The sequence below is a fragment of the Battus philenor genome, unplaced genomic scaffold (genome assembly GCF_028537555.1).
Source record: "Battus philenor isolate CCGP_79_NKW_IND1 unplaced genomic scaffold, ilBatPhil1.0.hap1 SCAF_17, whole genome shotgun sequence".
Classification (NCBI taxonomy): domain Eukaryota; kingdom Metazoa; phylum Arthropoda; class Insecta; order Lepidoptera; family Papilionidae; genus Battus; species Battus philenor.
In genome coordinates this window covers 5496023-5521744 of record NW_027181679.1, presented here as the reverse complement: position 1 = coordinate 5521744, position 25722 = coordinate 5496023, and the positions used below count along the sequence as shown (strand labels likewise).

The window sequence follows — 25722 nt, the reverse complement described above, 5'->3', positions numbered from 1 at the left end:
AAAATAGTTAGAAATTTCTAATAGCAATAATTACGCCTTATGGTAATACTTGTAAATGTCAATTACTATTTCTGTGATATACAAAAATAACCTTCATTAACATCTTAACAATTTCTTATCATTATCAATTACTTTGACATAACTTTGTAATAATCTTTTGTTAATCGTGTATAGTGCTAGATTAAATATTAGTTCCATCGGAAATAACAGTGAAGTGTGAAAAGGATTAATTAAATAAATAATATGAGGGCGAATATTCACAATAACATTGTTTCTGGTCCTGTGGAAGAGCATATTCCTGCTCATCTATCATATGGGCAATTTATATATGATAAATTTAAACAGGGCGGTGATAAAATTGCGCTGGTAAGTACCTAGTTATAAGCTATGTATACTTATATACCCCTACCGTATGTACGGAAATACAATACATATGAAATATTCGTTTCGTAGATAAGTGCCGAGACCGGTGAGAGCGTAAGTTACAAATATATTCTACAAAACAGTGTAAATCTTGCTACAGCACTCAGGGCTTTAGGTTTAAAAAAAGGAGATGTTGTAGCTTTAAGCAGTGAAAATCGGTTTGAATTTACTGTAGCATCACTTGCTGTTATCTTTAGTGGAGCCATGCTATCTACACTAAATGTAACTTATTCACCAGGTAAGTTGAAATTATACTTTAAATTTAATACATTCCATTAATAAATACTAATGTATCATATTATTCATCAGGGGAATTAACACATATATTAAAGATTATAAAACCAAAGTTTATATTCTCATCACCTATTATTGCACAAAATTTATATGACTGTAGCAAAGACTTGCCATATGTAGAAAAGATAATATTATTTGGAGAATATGATGTTGTGCCATCTATTTTTTATAATGATCTTATTAAAACATATGTAAACATTGATGATTTTCAATTGGCTGATGTAAATGGGGCTGAAGATACTGTAGCTGTTATGTGTTCATCGGGCACCACTGGATTGCCCAAAGGCGTAATGCTTACTCACATTAATTTTCTAACATTATCAGCTCATATGAAGTAAGTATATAAAATATAAATTACTTAACTTTAATTCTTAAAAGAACATATATTGTTAAAATCTATGGCCTACAACTGGAAGCTAGATCTATTAAAAATCATTAAGTGATACTTGAATTAGAGTATTTGGTTAATATTTAACAAAAAAACTCATCACTTTACACATTGATGTACATGATGTAAACTAAAACTAATCTTGTTGAAATTGAATATTAAAGGATGGTTATGATTATGGAGGCTGACATTTTTAAATATATATATTTATATATATATATAATATAAAAATTAATATAATATATAAAATATAATATATATATATATATAAATATAATAAAATATAAATAAAATCAATTGATTAACTTCTCTGTACTTTGTTACTGTTACTTTATTAGATATCTCATAAAATTGTGAGACATAAAAGTTGTTTGAAATATATGAAATCTTCTATGTTGTAATAGAATTTTCACTATTCTTATAAATTTCAGTATTTTCAAAACCAATAAAAATTACTTTTATTTTAATAACATTGTTCTCCAAATATATATTTTTTTTTATTTTCACTTAAGGTATAACTTGTCAATGTCTCAATAAGTAAGTACAAGAGAAGTAAGTAAACATATTATTAATCATTAATTCTGAAAGAGCAATTTAAAAAAAATCTTATACCTACAATCTAGGGGGTCTGGTACTACTTGACAACACTGTCCAGTGCAGATGCCACAATCAAGCACCATACAGTCAGTTTAGATTCACTGCTCTGATAGTGCTTCATATTTTATTTACAATATTTGAACAAAAAAAAATTATTGTTGATGAAAAAGATAATTTCTATGTTTAGTTCAAAGATATATCCTTTTTTCATTTTCTCTTAAGGTATTACTTGTCTACTTCTCAAGAACAGAGTAAGAAGATTGTAAAAACGGGATTAACACTGATACCATGGTTCCATGCATATGGATTTATAACCACAATGGCAACCATGTGCATGCATGTAGAAGTGGTATTTCTAATACGCTTTGATGAACAACAATTTTTAGAAACAATACAGAATTATAAGGTATTTTGAAGTAATAATTTTTTATACGGCATAATTATGAGGTTAGAGACCATGTAAAGTGTGTAGGATAGATACTAAATACAGCCCATATGCATGAGAATTACAGTAAATCTCATTGACCGCAGGTTTAGCAACCACTCCAACAAAATCACTCCATTCTTAATACCAATTGACTAAAATTTAATCTAATGTAGTACAGTATAGAATTTATTAATTTTTATATGTTGTAATTTTTTTTTGGAACCATTTTCCATAATTAATATTATCATTTATAATTTCTGAAACCATTAAGTTTTGGATAGGGGGTACCTTTAGTTGACAACAAATAAGTATGTAGAGCCCTTTAAAGCTTTAACACCTATTTGAAATAATCTTTCAGAATCTAACTATAAAAATGTTTATTCTCATAACATTCACCATATTTTTGGTTCCTCACTTTTTATACAAACTTGGTCAAATTTTGCAATGTCGATCTTTAGAAGAAATCATGTATTACATCCATTACAATATCTACATAAATTGATCCACAAAATTTTCAGATTAATATGACAACAATAGTGCCACCATTGGCAGTATTTCTGGCAAAACATCCACTTGTCACAAAATATGACTTAAGTTCATTGACTGAAGTATGGTGTGGAGCAGCACCTTTGTCCAGTGAAATACAAAAAATGGTTTATAAAAGGTATTGTTACAAGATATTCATACTTATTTATTCCTATTATTACCCACATAGAATCCTTTAAAGTGATCACTTGTAAAAGCCACAAAAAAGTATGCCAAAAGAGCAATTTCAAAAATTCAAGCCAATTTGAAACAAACTAGAATTAGATTAAATTCCCTTATAATGGCATCCTTCAATTTAATGCTACCTGGGTTCCAAACGTTTTTTTTTTTGTCACTTTTATAATGTTCCTCATACTGTAATTAAAGCAATTCATTCCCAAGCTTTATTATCGCTTAAAAACCTTCCTTCACACTATAACAGGAATTTTTACAACTTTTTATAATATTTGATGTACCCTTTTAATTTATTACAAAATAATTTAGCGACATTACATGGAAGTGTATTGTAATTTCGTACATCATTCACCACAAGAGTTACTAATAGGTTTAGACATGTTTCTGATGACTTGATTTTATGGTAAAAGTGATTTTCACATTTTTCTTTCAGAACGGGAATAAATTTAATTAAACAGGGTTATGGTCTAACTGAGGTTACCATGGCATGCTGTGTTGATTTAACTGGAGGACACAAAATTGGTTCCTGTGGAACTCCTGCTCCTGGTATGAAAATAAAGGTATTAACAGCTAAATATTTATTTTCATAATAATATATATTTTCAACTTATTATCAGCAAGTAAGAGACATGATCGTAGTAGCCATCAACAGTTGTATATGTTTACAGTTTACATGTAAATGTAAAGATACATTTACACATAGCTACATTTTAAAATATGCCCACATGATTATTAATATTATCTACAAATTGGTCGTTATATAATTCACCAGTTTAGGGATTTCTTACAATGATCATAAGTATTTGAGGCTTTTTATACGACCTTCACGAGTGTGATTATCTAGATTTCGTCATTTTTCCACTTGGCACAAAACATTTTTTAAAGAAATCGATTCAGGAATTGTTTTATTTCAATCCACTGTGCTCATGTCAAATGTAGATTGACGTTTAAATTCTCCATATAAACGCGTCCTTAATTTATTTGTTACTAACCAGATAAGTGTAAAATGTACAATTCTTTTGGTATTAATTCTTTCCGGCGAATACAGCATAGTCAATCATTTTATGTATATGATAATAATTTATTTCATATTCGATATTAATTTATTTTTTGATTATTTAAGCAATTAAAAAAAAACATTGTTTACGTTTAATGTTTAAAGGTTTTAGACATCGATAGTGGGAAATTACTACCTGCCGGAGAAAAAGGGGAGCTTTGGATAAAATCTCCCTTACGTATGAAAGGCTACATGGGTGATCCCGAAGCAAGCAACGCGCTCATAGATTCCGACGGTTACGTGAGAACGGGTGATATCGGATATTATGATAACGACGGATATTTTTATATCGTTGATCGACTAAAAGAGCTTATTAAATATAAAGGATTTCAAGTTAGTATTTTTTTATTTTTCACCTCTAGGTAAAAATGTACGATTAGCAGCTGCGGTACCTTTAGATTCTGCTGTGAAGACTACAGACCGGCAAGCAAAGAGATAGATGTCATAGATGTCCACCCGTAGTAATTTTAGAAATACATGTAATAATGTATGTTAATTTTAATTTTTTTGATAACATACTTTTAATTTTAGATTTAAAAGTAAGAAATGGAAGGTCTAAGATGTAATGTGCGTTTAGTCACTATTTTATATAAATATTTAAAGTTTGGCGCATAGATAATAATATTAAAATTAAAAGGAGTATTCGTTTATTTCGATTGTGGGTAAAATTTACTATTTTCAAGGTTGCACCAGCAGAACTGGAAGCGATTGTATTACAACACCCGGGTGTAGCGGACTGTGGCGTTGTTGGACTACCTGATGAAGAAGCCGGGGAACTGCCCGTCGCTTTCGTAGTACGTCAACCCAACGTCAAAGTAACTGAGGCCGAGATTGTACAACACGTCGCTGCTAAGGTATATTTACATTTATTTATTCAGTTTCTTTTTGGTCTAAGGCATTCCATCCGAATAGTTGGTCAAAAAGACATGAAATCTATCGTATATTGAACCTCCATTTTTTAATTTGAATATTATAACTTTGTTCGATGATTTATATCAGGAAAACACACAATGGCGTTAAAAGTGTAACTATGCAATATCTTGCCAAATTCTTCTAGATAGAATCAATATTGCGACCATGGCAATAGTCTATGTATAAATACGTATTTAAATTTAGGATTTATCAGTACCTGGTCGAAAGAAATCTTGAAAAAGTTTGTATGCCGTGGTAACATGACGCATTAGCAACAGCAACTAGTTAATAGTGGCCGTAGGGTATAGTCTGTGTATTAACCCTAAAGTTAAGGTCGTGAATAAATTGACTTTATAACACTCTTGTCTTCCATAAATAAATCCATGTTTAAAAAATATATTCATAATACCAAAAAAGATACCTAACGACAAAATTCTTTGCCAGATAAATAATAAAAAAAATTATTATCTGTTGTATCGGATTAGTGACCAATATTATAGATAAAATGTAATACGTGTATTTTATCTATAATTTGGCTGCTATTTATAACATTTCCTATTTATCCATATCTACCAGGCTACAACATCAATTTTGAAGTCTAATATAACATAATATTTGTATAAATGTTAAATGCTTCTAGTATGGAGTTCTGTTGTCTAAGCGAGATTAGCTAAGGAGCTTCCTAAAAAAAGCCTAGACTGAGTGCTTTCAGCGTGGTAGAGCGGTGAAAACAATTAATCCGTGTGGCAACTCACAGTTGAAGTTCCCTGTACATATAACATTATTTTCCATTTTATTAGTGTATAATTATCATCATCCTCTCAATCGTAAGATGTCCACTGCTGAACACGGCTTCCCCTTTAGATTTCCAATAAGATCTGTTGGAAGCGGCCTGCATTCAGCGTCTTCCAAATGCCTTAACAAAGTCTCTCTACTTTCTGGGTGTACGTCCTTCGCTGTGCTTGCCGGTCTGTGGTTTCCATAGAACCTTAAGACTTCAGCGACCAACTCTCGCCTTGTGGCTTGCCCACTGACACTTCTTACGTTACTTTCGGCTGTTCATGGATCAACTCATTTCTAAGTCGATCTCATAAAGAAATCCAGCGTATAGAATATATACCACGGGCTAAAAATTCATACATTCACTACACGAAACTTCTTATTTGTCGTTTTTTCTTTTTTTCTTTTAATGTCTGTTTTTGGGGACCTCTCGTGCTCCTCTGCCATGTGCGTAGGCAGGGCCAGTATTTTCAATAAATTTTTCACAAATGTTTGTGTTATTTCCGCGTTCCTCTTTTGTCCTTCTTAACACCTTTCCTTCATTCCTTTGTTGTCCTTCTCATTCTCTTCCATACCTTGTTACTCCATAATTCCATTACCTTACATCTAACGCCTCTCTTCTTTCGGGTTCCGTTCAAAATACTGCAACAATTCTAAATTTTTATTTTTGATCTTTATTTTTTAATATCTATATTTATTTAAGTTTTATTTTATATCCATTGTTTTATAATCCTTTATCATTACACATTTTATATCACAATTTTAATTTCAGTTTTTCGCAATATTTATCTCTCTTCTATTGTTCTATTATTTATTTTTATTACTGTTCCGACTATAGTTTTCCAGAAAGATAAGGTCCCTCTTGACCTGGCCTGGTTTGGCTAGTTAGGCGATGTTACTTTCTTGCAACCAAAACTCCATCCGTTCGACCGGGGTCCGGCGATTATGTGCACTCCCGGGACACAGGTGCATAAGGGACTATCCTTGAGCTTAAACTAATGAAGGTATTCAGATAATTCCCTAATCCCCGTGAAGATCTGGATCAGAGCAATGTCCAGTTAAAGGCTAAGACGGCGTTCGGAAAACTTCCGCGTTACCGCGGCCGTTGTCCCTTCCATATGCTGTAAGACTCCGCTTAACGTTGTTTCGTTTATCGCTCTTTTATTTTAACCTGTGGATTCCCCGAAATTGTGCGCAGTGCTAGGTTTCTAAACGTGTACAATTTCTTAAAATAGTCCAAATTTAGACAGGAATTCAAAAATAACAAGGGGTTTTATAGATGCTTTATCTACTTTTGAACAACTTCAATAGAAAACGCTAACTATATTAGATTCCTTCTTGACAAAATGGCAGAAAAATTGAAACGCATAATAAATACTTAACGACTTAAGATCTGTCTTGGATCATTGTCTGGTTCATTTGGTTTTATTTTCTTTAAAAAAAATATTATCAAATTTAATACCGAACTAATTCTCTTCCTATCTTCCCTTTTTTATCAACTCTTACATTTAAAGATATCCTCGTTTGCAGCTGTTTCGCATTACTCTCTTTTAATGAACGCATCTTACGCGTTAACCGAAGTCTTACTGTATCTCATATTCCATCCGCCAAGCGTATTCAGCCTAAGCGGTTGCTTGATAGAAAGAAATAGGGCATCCTTCATACTCAGGTCTGCGTCTACTCTTCAGGTACGCATTTTTAGCCAAGTGTTCCGCCCCCTTTTTTTCCCTTGTTTGTCGTTTACAACATTTGCAAATTGGACGTTCAATTCAAAAAGTCCGTTTGTAGATACAATGTATTTTTGAATAAAACGTCTTTACGGGATAGTAAAATTTACAAATCTTTAGATCTAAAAGACCATATTAATGATAAATCACTAATATGTAAGTGTTGGTCATTATGTACTCAGTTGCCTCATTATTTAGTACTAAGAAACATGAACCTCGACTATTATTAAGATATTTTTATGTTTAATCATCATGATAAAATGTTTGAGTTATCAAATATATAATAAATTTACCTTTACCTGATAAAAACATAATTAATTACTTATCATTTATTATAGAGGTTTAACATCCTTATATTAATAACATTTCGCGTGTGTATGTATCAAATTTATAACCTGGTCATTGGAAAAAGGTGTGAAATATTTCAAAGGTTGAATGTTGCTTGTTGTTGTTGGCAAAACCACTTTTTGTATAGCTTTGACAATTATTTCCAATGCCCCTGTATAAAGGGATCTCACCAAAATATGTAACTTGATTTGTTTTATTTCTATTGGAATTTGACAGTCCAATTACTTGTAGTACCAAAAAGTCTGCAGGGACAGATTGTTTACAATATTTCATTTTAATATTTAGTAACGATTTTTCTCAATATATTATCATTGCGTTATTTATAGCGTCTGTAACAATTAATTTTTGGATAAAGTGTACCATTCATTATTTAATTGCAAATAGGTATACATGTGTAGTATAATTTATATGCTTTATATTATTTTTTATCACGTTTTATTTAAAAAATACCTGGATGCGATTGAGACGACAAGCTACAAATGGTGCTTCGGCACAAACGCCAAATATAGTTCCCTTTGTTTATTTATCTACAGTTAACCATTTCGATTACTAATTAAGTACTAGAAATTTTAGTCATAAAATTAATATTCATCCTATTATCAAATCAATAGTTTTAATAGCATATTAAAAGTATTAAAATACATTTTCTTATTTACAGATGTCCCCCGCTAAACATTTACGGGGAGGTGTCATATTTCTCGAAGAAATACCGAAAAATGCATCAGGAAAAATATTGAGACGTGAACTGAAAGCTTTGTTATTGTCGAATAAAGTTAGGAAGAGCAAACTGTGAAAATACCGATAAAATTTTTTCATACTAGTCTCAAGTCACAAGTAGTTACCATTTTAGTAATATAATAGCACATAAATTCTAATATTTCATTTTACATAATGACTGTAAAATTTTATGTATTCGTAAAATGTCACATAAAAAGACTTGCATGTATTATGGATGTAAGAAATATACGATAACCACTTCAAATAGTGAATCTAAAAAGACAATAAAGATTTTTCAGTATTTCTAAATAAGTATCAAAATTACTTGGATAATCTCTAGAATGGCACAATCATGTTGTCTTAATAATAGTGTCATAACTTTATGCAGATGACAGGTCATTATTTGAAGTTTAAAACTGAAATTGATTTATTATATTAAGAAGAAATTCAATATAATTGTGAAAAATATATTTATTTATTCCCCCTTAAACCTGGTATGTACAAATATAAAATTATCATCTACTTTGATAGTGTTTCCTTAAGCTCCTGAGGTATCCTGCTTAGTGCATAATCATGAAGATCACTGTTTACAGCGGCAAGTACTCCAGACTTGTTTGGACGCGATTCTGAAGCACCGTATTTGTAGAAGTTGCCTACAATGTCGGTCAGTTTTCCTCCGGCAGCTGATAGGATTGCCTCTGGTGCACAAGTGTCCCATTTTTTACACCCACTACTTGCAAATACATATACTGATGCAATCCCTTCTAATAACTGTAATACCTGTAAGGGAATTTAAACTTAATTAACATGGTAAGAGAATATATTGCCTAATTTTATAAATTTATTGTAAAGGTTGTTTAATACACAATTTAACTAGTTTTGCTTTTTACTTTCATAGGAAACAATATTTTAGAAGATAAATATGTGATTATCACATGTACTTCTTTTACGTGATGTTATTATAATTACATTATTACATTGACTTATCACTAATTCTATTGATATGTAAAAGATTGTAAACAACTGATAACTTATCAGTATTACCATATATTAACACCATTTTATAAAAATATTCAATTAATAATTATTAAGAATATGCAACATTCTAACTGATCAATCTTTAATAATAAATATGTTTTTTTTTTAAATTATTGTGTCTGAAAGACAAATGTAATGATTGTCTTAACCATATGTGCCTTGAATTTTTTTTCATAGACCTTTTGAAAGTCAATATTTAGCGGATTCTATTGGGTACTCTGCAGTTACATTTCTACCATATAACTAAAACTCGACAGAAATTCTGAAGATCTAACCTTGAAATTTTGCGTTGAGGCCGATTTTTTACCGTGAATTAATAATTTTAGAAAAAAGTTAGAAATGACTGGTTAATTAATTGCTTGTGTCAGACGCTAGAAATGTTAAGTTGGCCAATCAAAATGTCTTAACAAGCATTGCAGACACTGGCGGTGATTTGAAAGTCTCGACGCATTGTACTGAATAAGCAATATGCAAGTTTTTATTAATAACAGTCGTTACGCTTCTTAAAATATAGTCTAAATTAATTTGTAAAACAAGTAAATATTTTAATTTTTCACTATCGAAAGCTAATAAATTATCATGGACTCCCTGCTTACGAATGGTGAACCTCCATTTTTTGTCACGCCAACATAAACCTCTGTCAAATTTCCTGTGGAACCCTGGTAGTTTTCGTGGGTCACTTTGGGAACTAAGGATGTAAAACATTTATTTACCTTGTAGCCAGCTCCACCAACGCGTAATATCTGATTAGCATTCATAACATTCAGTGCCTTCTCTACCACCGGATTAGAGTGACTCCTTGTAGTAGTAATAATTAAAGAATCTGGAGGCGGGGCTGGAACGAATCCGCCAACCCCGACACCTTGTAAGCCCCAAATAGTTCTGCCGATTTTTTTTTCACCACCAATCAAGTTCTTATAATATGGCTGGTGGATCACTCCAGCCACTGGTCTTTCATTAACAGATATTCCTATGAGAACAGTCACATGTTCAAGAAAGCCTGTAACAAAGTACAATTCATTATTATTTTGTTAGACAGATATTCAGGCCACATGCTATGTGCAAAGCTTAATCTTTGAAGGGAATTAGTCCTAAAAAAATGTGGTCATGTTATAAATAATTAAATTATTGTGTTATTCAAAGCTGGTTGCAATCAGGCCATTGATAAATATTGTTAAACGAATGAGGAGTGGTGTACAGCTATAGGTGCCTTAGCGAGTGGTGGGTGTGCGAAGAATTGCTGTGGGCTTTAGTCCGGCCAATGCACCGCCCATCTTCCACTCGTTGAGGCAACATCAGTCTTATCTCCGTCAGGATTAAAGGGTGCAAAGAAATAAATACGGGTTGAGTCACTTTAAAGTTAACAATACTCAGATGCGCCCTCTGGTCTTTGGAGGTGGGATTGGTGGCTAAACCTAGCCGGCGCCGTCGGATCTTGGTAGGATACACCCGACTATCTAGTTCACTTCCTGCAGTTTGGACCGAGCGCCGTACCGGGAATAATGGAGCACGGGAGGGCTGAGCGAGTGCCTGGATTTCACATTAAACAGCAGTCCCTTTGCTAGCAACAGTTAGGGAAATGGTCTAGTGTCCCGTCAGAGAATCACTGCGAGGTTTGCGAGAGCTAGTGAACGGCCATGCTGATGGAGTAAGCGAAAGCGGACCACTGGCAGGACAGGGCTACCTGATCTGAACTATAGCCGCCAAGCGAGTACCCGATGTTGCGCTACTAGGTGACTTTTGTAAACCTATATACACCCGGTAGTCCTAGCGACTGAAAACTGTAGAAACGCCTACTCACTAAAGGTGCGGGTTCCAAGGCGAGTGGGAGAGTGAGTGGACAAAATTTAAACAATACAAAAAGTTCTGTCTGTGAAGGCAACGTTCAACGCGGGCTAGGCAGACAGTCAGGTACAAGACTGCTTCGGCAACGGGTCTGCCTTGACACACTCCCACTACATTTTTTAGTGCAAGCTAAGACAGTGAAATTGCAGGCCTAATCTGAGGCTAGTGGCTCGGCTGCGGATTGAGCTGCCGGCGTAAAAGACGAGTTTGATCTTGCTTGAACCAACACAGAAGTGGGAAGCTGAGCAAGAAGGGTTCACAGGCCATCATCCTTGTGGTGCTAAACCAAGGGACAGGTAGGCCAAAAAGAATGAGAAGAAGTGAGAAGCTGTGCGACTACTTAAGGAAAAACAAAACAAAGTCCTGACCTTTCCTCGCCAGGTGTGTCCTTTTCGACGGGATTGACCGGACCAGACTTGGGTAAGCAAGCAGTGTGCAAGTGTTCAGACGGGCGGCGGTACTGTGGCAACCACAGGACCTTCTACTAATCAACCTGCCAGTGCCGCGACACTCCCTAACATTGCGGCACCCTAACAACGGCAAGTACAACTAGCAAAAATGTTAGGGCTACCATTAAACTGGCTCGTCTAAATGAAACGATGTCCCTTCGAGATAAATAGAAGAAGATTCGCCTAGACAGTAACAAGGACCACCGCTCCTAGTCACAAGCGGCCAAGTCTGATGTGACCATCGTCATCACGGAAGATAGGACAGGTCACATTAGCCGCGAAAAGTCGCAGAGCATCCTGAGGAATATTCAGCTGTGTATTCTTCGGGAGGCTCAACGCGACGCGGCGAGTGACAGGACCTGCTTTTTGTAGTAGGCCTATAAAATATAAACGTCAGACTGTTTGAAGAATATCAGTAAACTGGATCCGTAGGTTAATTTCTGGAAAGTCTTCATTATCTGGCTCCAAGCTAGTTGTGAAAACGCAGGCCGAGATTCCTAAAAGGGTCCGGTGTGGACTGCTGATACGGAACTTCAGCTCAACGAGGTTAAGCGTTGGTGATAAACCGACAGGACGGGGAAATGTTCGAAAGAATACGGACTGGGTTTAGCCTATAGAAAGGGAAGTCATCCTATGAAAATGGCCAGCGGTGCGGTCTCCAGCACGTCATCGGAACCAACACCAATGCGCACCGTCCTCTGTGGGGCATGAACACCAGCAACAACAGAAGTAACATGTTGTTAGAGTATTTATTCTCCACTAACCTTAACAAAAGAAACACAGGCCCTGAGCCAACATTTGTCACAAAGAGACGCAAGACAATTATCAATCTCACTCTGGCGACAGGATCGCAGGACGAGCCGTGAGGAATGCCGACAAGAAAAAAAGGCAATGCCTACCATAAGCTGCCGGCTCTCTTAGACCCTACTTCGACTGTTGTAATCCCGACTGCGCATGGTGGCAGGGACCTTAACTGGTAATGGTCTTTTTTAACAAATATCTATTTATATTAGGCGTTACGGACAGTCCCTTGCACAGAGCGTGCCAGAAAGAGGACGAGACTGCCGCTTACGTACTACTTTGTTGTAAGGGGGTAACATATTACAGGGCTACCCATCTCGAATCACCGAGATGCCTCCCCGAGATCGCCGGCAACATCAAGGGTCTGCTGAAATTTCTGGAGGAGTTGGGTTGGAGTGCTGCTTGGTTGCAGAAACCAGCCCGCTGAGACAAGATAAAGAAGACAAGACGAATGAGGAGTTTAGTATGCTATTAAAATTGTGATATATGTCTTACCGATGGCCCTTAGTGACAATACACATAAAAGCTTACTACCTACTACTTTCAAATATTTCATTTACCATAATTTGATTGCAGTAAACTTAAATACCATTTAATACTAATAAATGGATGTGTCAAGTACATTTTCCATCTTTCCCATGGATCTCTCTTCAACATTAGGGCACCTAGAAGATTTTAATAAAATATGAAGGAGGTTTTCAAATTTTTGTAGACCACATTTATCTTAACAATTTTACCTTATTTAACACTTGGTAAGGTAGTAATATTTAAGACTCACAAATTTCTAACGAAAATACAATGAGGAGCAAAAATTCCATTAATTTTTTTAAAAATTATGTGTAAACAGTGACTCAGATAATTAAAGTAGAATTTAACACACAAATATTTTTAACTGGTTTATTCTAAATGTAAAAAATCAATTGTTTTGTGGGAAAACTCTCAAGCTATCATTAAAAAGGACAAGACAAAGAATTTAACTCATCAGATAATATTTTATGTCTTCTTATCCCAGTAACTACAAATTTATGATGCAGATCAAATGGTAGCTAAATCTTAATAGCATCATATTTATGTGTGTTTTCAAATATTTTTTATACCTTCCAAGTTCTTTTATTAATTTCCTTTGACCAATGACAGGTATAGCAACACACTAAAAAAACAATTATTCATAAGCAAAAAACAAACAATTAGCAATTTAAAAGTATTTATGAAAAAATTTGATAATTCATCTCCATTGTTTGTCAGTTAACATTGTACAGAGTAAAATACAGGAAATGAAGCCCATGTTAATATTACTGTTAAGGCAATTAGCTTATACCAATATTGGCCGACAGCCATTGGAGCCAAAAGATACTCAAATAGTGACCACAAGGCAATAAATACAAAACATGGGTGGGCCCTCCACTAGGTGGGCTACCAACAAAGTTAATGTTGCATACAGCGTGGTCACATGGCTTTCTTTAGGAGAGGCTTAAGCATTGCAGTGGGTGTCTATTGCATGATATGATGACATTAATAAATTGGCTTAACTTTTGAGTACCTTGAGTATATTCCGAAGTTCCATCTAGCGGGTCTACCCAAACTACAATATCTTCTTCATTTACCCCTTGCAGACTTGAAGGACACTCTAGCCTCATAACCTCATTATCTTTGTCTACAACAATCCAATCACTGGGAATTTCATCCTGTGTCTAAATATAAAATTAAATTAAAGTTATGAAATCAATGTCAAATGACATTTAGTGACAGGTTTAACTATGTCTTACTAACTTCAATATTCCTCCCCTTTCTCTATATTCTTACTCTTAAATTTAAGGTTACAAAAAAATATAATTTAAAATAAGCATATTTAAAAGCTAAATTTAATTCAAAATTACAAACAACTAATGAGAAATAATTAACTTCAAGGTTATTTATAATCTTGAGAACTGTTTTTTCTCAGCTTTATTCAAAATAATTTTAAATAATAGTCACAATTAAACATTTTTTTTGATAACCAATTGAAATTGACTTGATTCTTTTAAGAACTTATAATTGTAACTGACAGCAATGCTTTTTTTTGGCCAAAGGTCAGATTTACTTAACATATTCTGTGATGACAAAAACTCTTCTAAACAATTCGGATTTTTAATTTAAGAAGGTCTTTTGAAAACATCCCATTAAAGTTTATCTGCTCCTTTGAAATATCATAATTATCAGAATATGTAAATAATCCAAAAAAAAATTGTCACTAAGTATAAATTACATTATGATGTTTCTTTTAATAAACTTGCATCCCTGGTAATATACGAAAGTTTGAAATTATAAGAAAAAATTCGCATTACTGTATATTAGTGATTGTAATAGCTGTCTTACATCAACGGGATTATCCTCTTCACCGATAATGCTCAAGTTAGGATACTGTGCCTCAAGCGATGCAATAATACATCGCTGCGCCGACCTATCTGCTTCTGTTTGAAAGTCATCTTTACCCTAGAACAATAACAAATATTTTAAAACTGACTCTTTTTCAATATACTACCAAATTTTATTTAACAGTTAGTAAATATATCTTAAACAAAATTAAATGGTAAATAATCATAAAATAATTGAATGCAACAAACCTTTTCAACAATACCGAGTTCTCCTTTGCTCATTACATCTCTCACTATTTTACCCGCTCTATTCGCCACTGACACTGATGAAGCTAATAATCTGACAATCAAGGGAATAGTTGACATTTTCTCGGCAGGTTTTACGCCAAAACAAAAGAAAAATTAAACTATTACTTTACGTTTGACCTTTAATTTGACAAAATCGATAGTGACACGTAGAAATAGAATTGCCAGTATGATTATTAATCAAGTAATTATTACACATGACAATATTCGTTTTTCTGTAAATTAAATTTTGAAATTTTTGTATTAAAAAATTAATATTTTATTGATTTTTAATCATTAAGATCTGAGTCCAAAAATTAAACATCGTCATACTTCTGTTCTTCCGGAACGTCGATTTTTATGTTATTGGTCATTGATGTTAGCGGTTTCATGCGCACTTATCAGAATTGATTCAGCTCATCTAACAGTCTAGTATATTGCCTGTGTTCTGCTTTTTTTTCACTTTTAGTAGTTATACTCATTATGAATAAAAAATAAATACTAGATAAGAAACAAATTCAATCAACATGAAGTTACTAGCTTGAAATAAGTTTCAAAAATTTTAGTTTGGATTTTAAAATCTCTACTTTTATTTTAGGCGAAGTTGTTTTTATGCTACTAATACAAAATTGTCCAATTCGATAATAGATAAGTAAGAAGAGACTCAAAAAGTGTGGTTTCTGAGGGAGTCCTTGAGCTTTGCTACCAAAAACGAAGCCTAGACTAAGCGTCATCTATGCCCCTATTCCCCCAAGTAAATTCTGTAAATACCAAGTGACCACTCAACAACATAAAAATCAGATTTATTATGAACAAAATTGGGATACTTTGGTATTAATTAAAACAAAATTTATTATATTGTCTTTTAATGTGAACTATGTTGTATATTGCCGTACAAAACATATCCCGTATTATTTAAAAAATAACCATAAAATATTACATAAGGCACTTAGAAATCTAAATATTATTTTAAAATATTAATTACACCTTTGTTACCACAATATATCCAGAAAATAGTAAACTTAGATTTTATAAAAAATTAACACCTAATATAATTTCCAATAATGCAGTAAAACACTATAATTAAAACAATGTTCTTTATAATTGTTAACAATGTAAACAGTAAAAATAAAAAAAACTTCAGATTTCAAACTGAAATCAAACTCAATTACTTCTTTTGTAAATATCATGATAAACTATAAACCCCGATTTAAATTAACACAAAACACGTCTTTGAATTATATGATTAATTAATTTTATTAACGGTAATCAATAATGAGCAAAAATGCGATTTTAATACCTCGCAACAAGACAATCCATGATTGCTACATTACATACAAAATTAATAAGCCATGCAAATTTATTACAAGATTTTTGTTCTATTATTTCCCAAAATGGATGCTAAATATTTAAAAATTCTTACTTTGGTGTCCCACATCCTGTCCTTTCAAATTCGTTAAAAAATCGACTTTATTTACGAATATAAATTATTAAAGGTTGGAATGATGCAATTGACGACCAGTATTTATTGTGTAGATCAGTACTCTGCAACCTATGTTGATAAATTTACATCGAGCAAATTAATAAATTGGAATCTTACAATTTTTCATTATAAATATTTTGTATTTGATACATAGTGGCACGTCACGTTCACTCGTCTTTCAATTTAGTTTTCGGTGCCGCTAAATTCTAGGAAAGATTTTAATGTGCCGTAGATGAGAAAAATGGTTGCAGAGTACTGGTGAAAATATAAAATTAGAATTATTTATACTTTTGGGCTCTATGGAAGCATTTATACCAAACAATGCGGACATGCATGCATAAATCATCGACATGAACTAAAGGACTATATTGTGTTTGTCAAAATATTTGGATATGCAGTTACTTTTTTGTAGTGTTTATTCAATGAATTGTAAAATTCTGTTCCAAAATTGGTGTGAATTGATTATTAAAATTTTTAAGGTTTATACATTACAAACAATTTAAATACACAAGAATTAGTAGTTTTAAGAATTAGTAAAATTAGCTCTTGTGTGCAATATTTACAAATAAAACCCTCATGGGATAAAAATCTAAATTATCTTGATATAATTTATAAAGTAATTGAAATAAAAATTTGTAAATAAATTCTATTAAAATGTAAATGATTTTCTAAAGGTTAATAGATAGATATTAGGAATTCATTACTCTGACTACTGTAATAATATAAAATATTGTACAAGTGAATACAAAAACAGAACCTAAAAGAAAGCCATATAAGGTAGCACAATCTAATTCTAGTTTTTATCAATTTGGGCAATTCTGGCTCTCTCCCTCTCTCTCTTCTCTTGACGTTTACAAGTGGTCACTTTGAATGATCTAACATGGATAATAATATGAATAAAAGAAATAAACAAATGGACTGACTATTTAAGCCCTTGTCAAAAGATCGTTATAATTCATTAGTGTTTTTGCACCTAAAATATTTACTTCAGTGCAACACAAAAGTAATTTGTCCCTAGTGTGACCCGTATCGAGCCCAAAAGGTTAAATAATCAGTTTGGATTACTTTTTTATCGCACCATTGCTTACCGTCCCGACTTGTGTCAAAATGTGTTTTATAATTTGGTCGATGGTGTGTGTGTCCAACATACGCGTTATGTTTTTGTCATCAATAACATATACAAATAAATGCTTCGTGTTTTCGCGCAGGCGCTGTACCCTGGTCCACTTTTCCCGGTCGGCGGCGCGGGCACCACAATGTTCTATAACTTTTTCTAACACCTATAAAACATTTTAAGATTGTTTTAGTATAATTATTTATAATGATATTTATAAAGTGACATACGTTTTAATGAAAAGCGGAGTAATCTTTTTTCAATGAGTCAAAAATTGTGCCACGAAAAAAAAAAACATAATTGTAGTCGAGTACAAATAACACATGATTTTAATAATCTCAACTCCAGAGCCTTACTAAAGAATATTAGTGCTTAATTTTAAATAAAAAAAGCTTTCGTTTTCATTACTGTAACTTAAAACTAAAAAAATCATGTTTTTAATTGCTGCATGAATATTATATTCTTTGGGTGTTAAAAGAGAAATTTGTTAGTCACATACACCATTCTTAAGTAAAAAAATAAAATGCTGTACCGTGTCTACAGATTCATCAGGCCAACCGAAGATTTCTAAAGTCTCTTTATCAATAAGCTGACTCAGTAGTTTTTTTAAGCTTTCCGCAAGTTCTTCCTCAGACATCAGTGGGTTACTGACACTCTGTAATAAATAGTAGTGTTTCAATAAAAGTTTACTGGTATAAAACATTATTATGCCATAGTAATTGTACTAAACAAAACTTGGGAGCTACAGATGTATCAGACAATTATTTACTACATCCTTAGTAGTAGAAGCGTTGTCGCTTCGTCGCCGCCATTAGCATTTTAGTTAGCAGATGTTTTTGACGGATGGGGCGAATGGTTAATGTGTAAAAAAACTTTAAGGGGGTGAATGTATAGATAATTTATCAGGAAAAAACTAAAGATTTTACACCTATTTCCAATCATGATGTAACTACTCTAAAAATGTTACACTAATTTATTTTTTCTTTAAGGGATAAGAATGATTGGCTTATAAGCTGGATGTTCAAGTAATTGACCTAATTATCCCAATGAAATTTTACAATGTACCATGTGCTGTTGCTGCAGGCATTTGCCTCTCATTATCTGAATTTTTTATTTAGTATTTTGTAATCAAAATGACACTTACATTAATTTTGGTAGAAGAATCGTCATTAACACTGTCAACTTCCATCACACCACCATACAATACTCCAGTGCCATAACCTTCTATAATCCTTTCCGATTCAGCATCCAAGACATTAAGTATTGATTCCAATTCTGACTTTGAAACTCTTTCTGTACCAATATTTGAGCCCTATTACATAACCAAAAGGAAAATTAGTCTTGACATCTAAATTAAGGTCCACCAATAAACAGGTATATAATAAGAATACAGAACATGTAGTGGCTAACCAACCCCAAGAAATTTATTAAAATAACAATAAATTAAATAAAACAAAAAATGAAAAGCTAATTTTGTCAACATAATATGGCAAAAGAGCTATTTCATTTGATAACCGATACTGTGATTTGAATTTGTCTTTCATTTACAAAAAGGTTACCCACAGTAAAATTAAATTAAAGTGACCAAAAATCAGGAAATAATAATTTGGCCTAAAATTCATTTGCTTGTCGAATGGAACTATAATTTTAAATATATGTGACAGACTTTTTAATTGATTTTCTGGGGTTGCACTAACAGCCCTTTCAACCTAATGTTGGTTGAAGTTGATTTAGTGGACATGCTGTATATATAATGCAACTTTATAAAATGTTCAAGGTTTCTTTTGAGTTACATTTTGTAGAAAATGTTTGCAAATATTCTCCAGTGTTTAAAATTTGTTCAAAGGGTAATAGAGAAGAATTCTAATATATACTACTATATCTTTCAGTGCCAGAATCAAAGCTTTATAAATTCATAATAAATTATAAATTTCGTTTTATTATACATTACTTAATGCATTAGGTACTCAAACTTAAGAATGCACATGTTGTATCTATTGAAATTTAGTCAATTTTAGGAGTAAGATGTGTATATTCCTTATAGAAATCTGAATAAAATGGTAACCAAAGAAACATGAGAAATAAAATCAGCAATTATTAACATCATTATGTCAACTAGGCTTATTCCTCCCACAATCACCACGATGATCGGTCTTGCGCTGCCCGAATCCAGCGACTTCTCATGTCCTTTACTTTGTCGTCATTTTACCCAGTGGTGGGGCTTATGAGCGACGCGTCTACCGGCTCGTGGTCGCCCCTCAAAAACACTTTGGCCCCAAAGGCAGTTGATTGCACGATGTTCTCTATCCTCTGTCACTTTGGACGAGTTATTCTGAGAGCTACGATGGTCACCTTGTTCTTCTGCACATCTCATTTCTGATTCGATCTCGCAACAAAGCTCCGAGCGTAGCCATCTCTATTGCTGTCTGGTTTACCAAGAGCCTTCAAGACCCATTGCAAATAACTATGTCTCAGATCCATATGTCATCAACTGCATAACACATGTGATCAAAGAGCTTCGTCCTCAGACATTGTGGTATTTTTGAGTGCTAAGAATAGAGTTAACACATCCTTCATAGTTTTGAGTGGACACATAACAAAGTTCCACAACATATATTAAACCATCTTTTTCTTAGTTTTAAATCCATGATAATGTCTTATTATAGCATGAAAAGGTTTTTAATTGTCTAAAATATGTGAAACTAAGGTTGTTGACTTATTTAAAGGATTGATCTCATAATTTATACATGAAACATTCATTACATTCCAATTAAAAAAAAGCAAATGTTATGTTTTGTGGTTGTCTATTCTCAGCAGATCAGTATTCAGAGTCGGTGGTAACTTACTACTTAAAATGCTTAGTTGCATACAGATATTTTGAATTCAACGGAGTGCAAGAGAAAGATAATTTTGACACAAACCAGCACTTGTCGTACGTGGGTGAGATGGTGCCGGAAGATGGCGCGGTGCTGTGTGCGAACATGACGCAGCAGTTGCTCGCCGCGAACGTACGCACGCGCTGCCACGCAGTACATACAACGGCGAGGACGCTCCAGGGTGTGAGTCAGAACATGTTTCCGCATGTATGTTTCATTGTGAAAACGCTTAGAGCACACTTCGCATGTATACGCTGAAAAATATTCCAATTCGTCATCATCATATAAGCCGATAGCCATTGCAAGGCATAGTCCTCCTAAGGTCGCCATGATGACCGGTCTTACACTGCCCGTATTTGGGGACTTCCCGTGACCTTGACTAAGTGGCCGGTCTACCTAGTCACTCACGTCGTGTCTGCCGGCTCATGGTCCCATAAGCGAACTGTCCCTTCATTGCCACATTAGACAAGCAATTCTTTAAGTTACATCGGTAACTTTGGTTCTTCTGTGGATATACTCATTTCTGATTCGATCTCACAGCAAAGCTTTTTCACTCATTATCAATTATTAGAATAAAAAAAAGTGTGGATTATGTTCTTTTAATGCATTTGTAACACTGTATTCGTGCCATAGCTTAATAAAAATCTATTACAATTCAAAAAGAGATAAGTGCACCACGGATATCAGAGTGGTACCCCAGGGATTAGAATAGGAGCAACAAAAGCAAGTAAGACAAAAGATGGGAGGATGACTTGCAGGGATAGAGAAGAGTGGCGGAGAGCGAAAGAGGTTGGGGAGAGGCCTATTTCTTGAAGACAGCCTAACAAACAAATGCAAAGTTAAATTTATTTTATATATTTTAACTTACGTTTATCCTCAAGATGTTCTTTTATATGTTTTTGAAGACTGGCCTCATTTGAGAACTCTTTTGTTGAATAAGCGCATTTTTCCAAAGGACATAGTAATTTTTTGAGACCTTTGTGTTCTCTTTTATGTATCAGTAGTCTGAAATGATATAAAGGGTGACTGGTTATAGGTATAAACACTTTATAGAGGTGAATGTATAGCTCATTTGTGCAAAAATTAATGGTTTTAGAAATAATAAATAACATAATGATTACAGTAAGAATAAGCATTTTCACAATTCAGATTACTCCTTGGACAAAATAATTGGAACTAAAAGTTACACCTATAACCAGTCAACTTGCTTATGGTTAACAAAATTAAACAGTGGTGAATGTTATTATGAAGTGTAAAACATGCAATATATATAAATAATATTAAAAATTTGCATGTAATTAGAAAAAAGGATTATTTTGTTCCTTAAAAGATAATTTTAAACCTAATAGTATTTAAAAAAATGTTTTCTGTACGAAGTTCGCTAAAATGCAATAGTTTAGAGAAATTTTACAAATAAATGCAATGAGGCTCAAAAATTTACTCAGTACAAATACAAACAAAAATTGATTGAGATTTTAGTGGACAGAGATAATGAGTCGGTTTTACATAGATGGCCTCATGTGGCCTTTGCATATGCAACTTTTAACTATGTAGCCAGCAGCTTATTTATATGCAGTCATTCCCATTCAAAATGTGTAGTATTACTTATGGAATCAGAATTCAATGTAATGATAAATTATATCAACATAATATAAAATGTTCCTACCCAGCTTTATTGGCGAAAGTAAGCCCACAGTCCACGCATTGGAAGCCATTGTGCCTTTCCATGTGCCGTTGTAGCTGAATACGTTGAATGTATGAACGACCACATATTTCACATTTGTGCGGTTTGTCCTCCACATGAGTTAAAATATGTCTACGCAAAACCTCTAGTGTAAATGTTGCGTAACCACACTGAAATATTTCATACACACAAGCTATTAAACTGAAATAGTTTATGAAGAACATAAAATATAAACAATACATATTTATAAACTACCTTTAAATTATACATGATACAAAATAAATTGTACTGAATACTTTATAAGAGTGTTTATAAAACTGCAAACATTAATCAAACATACATCTCTCAAACACATCTACATGCAATATATACAATTCATTCACACTTTCTTTATATTACAGTTCCCTTTCCTTAGTTTTGTTATTTCATAATGTTATTAATTTTAATAGATAAATGATGTGTACTTATTAATTATTGTAGGTTAATTATTAATTTTTGTAATTTATTTATTCATAAATAATAAAAAGCTGGATGTGTTTCATTATTAAGAGATTTCTTTTTTAAAAAGGTACTTAACAATATATGTGATAAACTTAATAGGCCATCCCTTCTTAGCTTGCACATTTGATCTCCAATAACCCATGTCCTATGTTTATAATTAGCTCAACAATATATATATATATCATTTCAGGTTTGTAGATAAGATTTAATTACCTACTGCTGATGTAGCTCTTGAACTAGGATGAATGAAGAATGGAATGTGACTTACTTTTTTGGGGTAAATTTGTTATTACGCTTCTTTTCAGATGAATAGATTACCTAACATTTATTTCAAAAATTTCCAAATTCTTTATAGCGATATAAAAGTGAAACTACTCACCATTTACACCTTCCCATTGATAGCGTTAATGAAAAGTAATTGTATAATATAAATGATAGCACCTTAAATTTTATAATAACCTAAATATTTACTTTTGGTATATGATAAGCATAATTCGAAAAACTGTCTGTATGATTATATAAAATGTATATTCATTAGATTGTAAGTTATATACACCAGGCAAAAACGAGATTGATGGAAATTTTAACTATGCACTTGGCCTAGTGGAAGAAACACCATAATGCCTCTTATAAATTAGACTGGCAACAAATTTCATTAGATAGATACTGGTTATCTAACGTCCTTTAGTAAAAAAAAAATGTAAATTACCACATCGCAGCGATATTTCTTTTGTCCATGTATTTCTAAGTGCTTTGCTATTGCCGCTCTTGAGCTAGTTGTTTTTCCACAATGGTCGCATTCAAAATGAACAGGCTTTTCTATCACAAACACATAGTTAAGGCTATTATTAAATATGAATTACCGATAAACAAATAATTATAAATGATAATATTACCTGCATGCATTCTCAACCAATGTGTGATAAGTTTTGAGAAATTTTTAGTATGGTACGAACATTGCTTACATGTGAAATGGTCTGTAGCAATATGCTGCAATCTTAAATGTACCATTAAGTTGTCTTTTCTTGTAAAAGATATATGACAGATCTAAAATACAGGAAATATTACATACATATTTATAGATATATTTACTATATATCTAATGTATAGATATAAAAAATATGTAAAAAAACATACTTCACAAGTGTATAAAGAAATTTTTCCACCACATCCCCTCTGTGTCATATGTCTCATAACATGAGTACGTCTTGTAAACTCTTTATTACAATGCGGACAAACAAACATATCTCTTTCGTGACATTTATCAATATGTACCATTAAGGTTTCTTTATCCGGACATGTCACAGAACAAAGTTCACATGGGATACTATTTGGTGCTTTGGAATGTTCATTTTGTAAATGTGTTTTGTAGCTTTGTTCAAATCTAAATTTCTTGTTGCATTCTTTACAGCTGTAAGCAGCCTTAAACAATGAAAACACAAAATTCAATGTAAAATTCATAATAAAATAAACGAAAAATACAGATTAGAATACATGTAACAAAATATTTTTACGAGAATCATATTAATTAAATAGGTTTTAGTGTCTGCCTAAGTTATTGGCAATAACCCTTATTATCCACTGCAGGGTTGGAACAGGAACCAAAATGTCTAAATGGTCTCACCAATAATTTGCATACAATAATCAGAGAGCACCTCTAAAATTTATTTGTCATTATTGACCAGGTTGAGGTAAATATAATCCAATAACAAGACGTGTTTTAAATTATTCCCTTTATTGACAACAAAATAATGATTTTTTATATGTGAAGGCGAATTAAAAAAACAATCGCCTTCATATATACATCCAAGGTCCAACAGAATAGTTTAAATTTGTTTTTGTTTTTAAAGATTGTTTGTAAAGATGCCACAGAAGATTTAAATTAGAGTAAATGTTACTTAAAAATGGTGATCAATGTTACTATTGCTTTATGTTTAATACATAAAAGGCCATAAAATGTATTATTGAACATTAAGAAAATTTTATATATATCTTTATTATTATTATCATAGCTACAAATATACCTTTATCTTACTCTCACACATAATCGTATATTTTGTGCTACAATAAAAATCAAACTTTTCCCAATATATACAATGTCATCAGTAGTATATAATTATAAGTTCTACGGTCGAAATATGTTATCAGTTGACATCAAAATGTTTATTATCAGTTGACATCAAAGTTTGGAGTTAGACACCCATTTCATGATTAAGAGGACAATGAAGACAGGCAGACTAGCCGTATTCCCAATAACTTATTATACGTTTACTTACTTCATGATGTATAACATATACTAATAACAAATTATTTAAGAAAAGACATCTAAACGAATATTTGCTACCATCTTTTTTAAATTAAAATTCGGAAACTTAATATTGTTAGGCAATACTAGACCTAATAATATAAGTTAATAATACCTTAACAACATCCGAATTCATTAATAATTTCCTTTTGCATTCTGCGTTGTGTTCACACAGACTTTTTTTTGAATCAAATTTTTTATTACATAGTCCACAAGCGACATTTTTAATCTTCTTTCCATGTTTTGTACTAAGTGTCTTCTTATTTTTTGAACCGCGAGGCCTTCCAACTTTTTTGCGCTTAGGCGGCATTATTAAACCTATAATGAGAGTAATATTAAATACTCCTTGGATGTTATTATCAAGTTAACTCACATAAAATTTGATATTACTTTCACTCAGGCGCTGGACGATAACAATATGGCTGCTATACGTAAGATTCTCTCATATCAAATAATAACATATGCCGGGATAATAATAATATGTCTTCTGTATTTGTGTCCTTAACTTCTTAACAATTAAATTCTTTTTCGCACGAATATATAATCCATTTGTGACGTTTTCGTTGCCAGAAAACACGATAAGCCACGTAGCAAACA

At 32.6% G+C, this 25722-nt stretch overlaps 3 protein-coding genes across 6 annotated transcripts; 1 reads left to right on the top strand and 2 right to left on the bottom strand.

Annotated features, from left to right (window-relative positions):
• The first annotated feature begins 112 nt into the window (after window positions 1-112).
• On the top strand, window positions 113-9258 carry LOC137919651 (luciferin 4-monooxygenase). The gene is made up of 9 exons (XM_068762779.1): window positions 113-366; window positions 454-661; window positions 733-1051; window positions 1925-2108; window positions 2648-2793; window positions 3283-3409; window positions 4012-4239; window positions 4590-4760; window positions 8332-9258. Exons 1-9 carry the CDS (start codon window positions 244-246, stop codon window positions 8464-8466), a joined length of 1641 nt encoding a protein of 546 aa, XP_068618880.1. The 5' UTR covers window positions 113-243; the 3' UTR covers window positions 8467-9258.
• LOC137919652 (3'(2'),5'-bisphosphate nucleotidase 1) lies at window positions 8842-15331 on the bottom strand. Of its 2 annotated transcripts, XM_068762780.1 has the most exons (6): window positions 15127-15331; window positions 14879-14995; window positions 14064-14214; window positions 13084-13188; window positions 10142-10428; window positions 8842-9170 (listed from the first exon to the last, which is right to left on the bottom strand). In XM_068762780.1, the coding sequence occupies exons 1-6, from the start codon at window positions 15241-15243 to the stop codon at window positions 8910-8912; spliced, it is 1038 nt and encodes a 345-aa protein (XP_068618881.1). In that variant the 5' UTR covers window positions 15244-15331; the 3' UTR covers window positions 8842-8909. The 2 variants fall into 2 exon arrangements, with proteins under 2 accessions (XP_068618881.1, XP_068618882.1); XM_068762781.1 differs by lacking the exon at window positions 13084-13188.
• Window positions 15332-16059: 728 nt separating this feature from the next.
• Window positions 16060-25633, bottom strand: LOC137919844 (zinc finger protein draculin-like). Of its 3 annotated transcripts, XM_068763053.1 has the most exons (11): window positions 25516-25633; window positions 25241-25443; window positions 23958-24242; window positions 23717-23867; window positions 23530-23639; window positions 22302-22489; window positions 21504-21640; window positions 20681-20889; window positions 18904-19071; window positions 18292-18414; window positions 16060-17925 (listed from the first exon to the last, which is right to left on the bottom strand). In XM_068763053.1, exons 2-11 carry the CDS (start codon window positions 25433-25435, stop codon window positions 17707-17709), a joined length of 1785 nt encoding a protein of 594 aa, XP_068619154.1. In that variant the 5' UTR covers window positions 25436-25443; window positions 25516-25633; the 3' UTR covers window positions 16060-17706. The 3 variants fall into 3 exon arrangements, with proteins under 3 accessions (XP_068619154.1, XP_068619155.1, XP_068619156.1); XM_068763054.1 differs by lacking the exon at window positions 25516-25633 and having other exon boundaries at window positions 25241-25507; XM_068763055.1 differs by lacking the exons at window positions 25241-25443; window positions 25516-25633 and adding an exon at window positions 24845-24904.
• Between the last annotated feature and the right edge of the window lie 89 nt (window positions 25634-25722).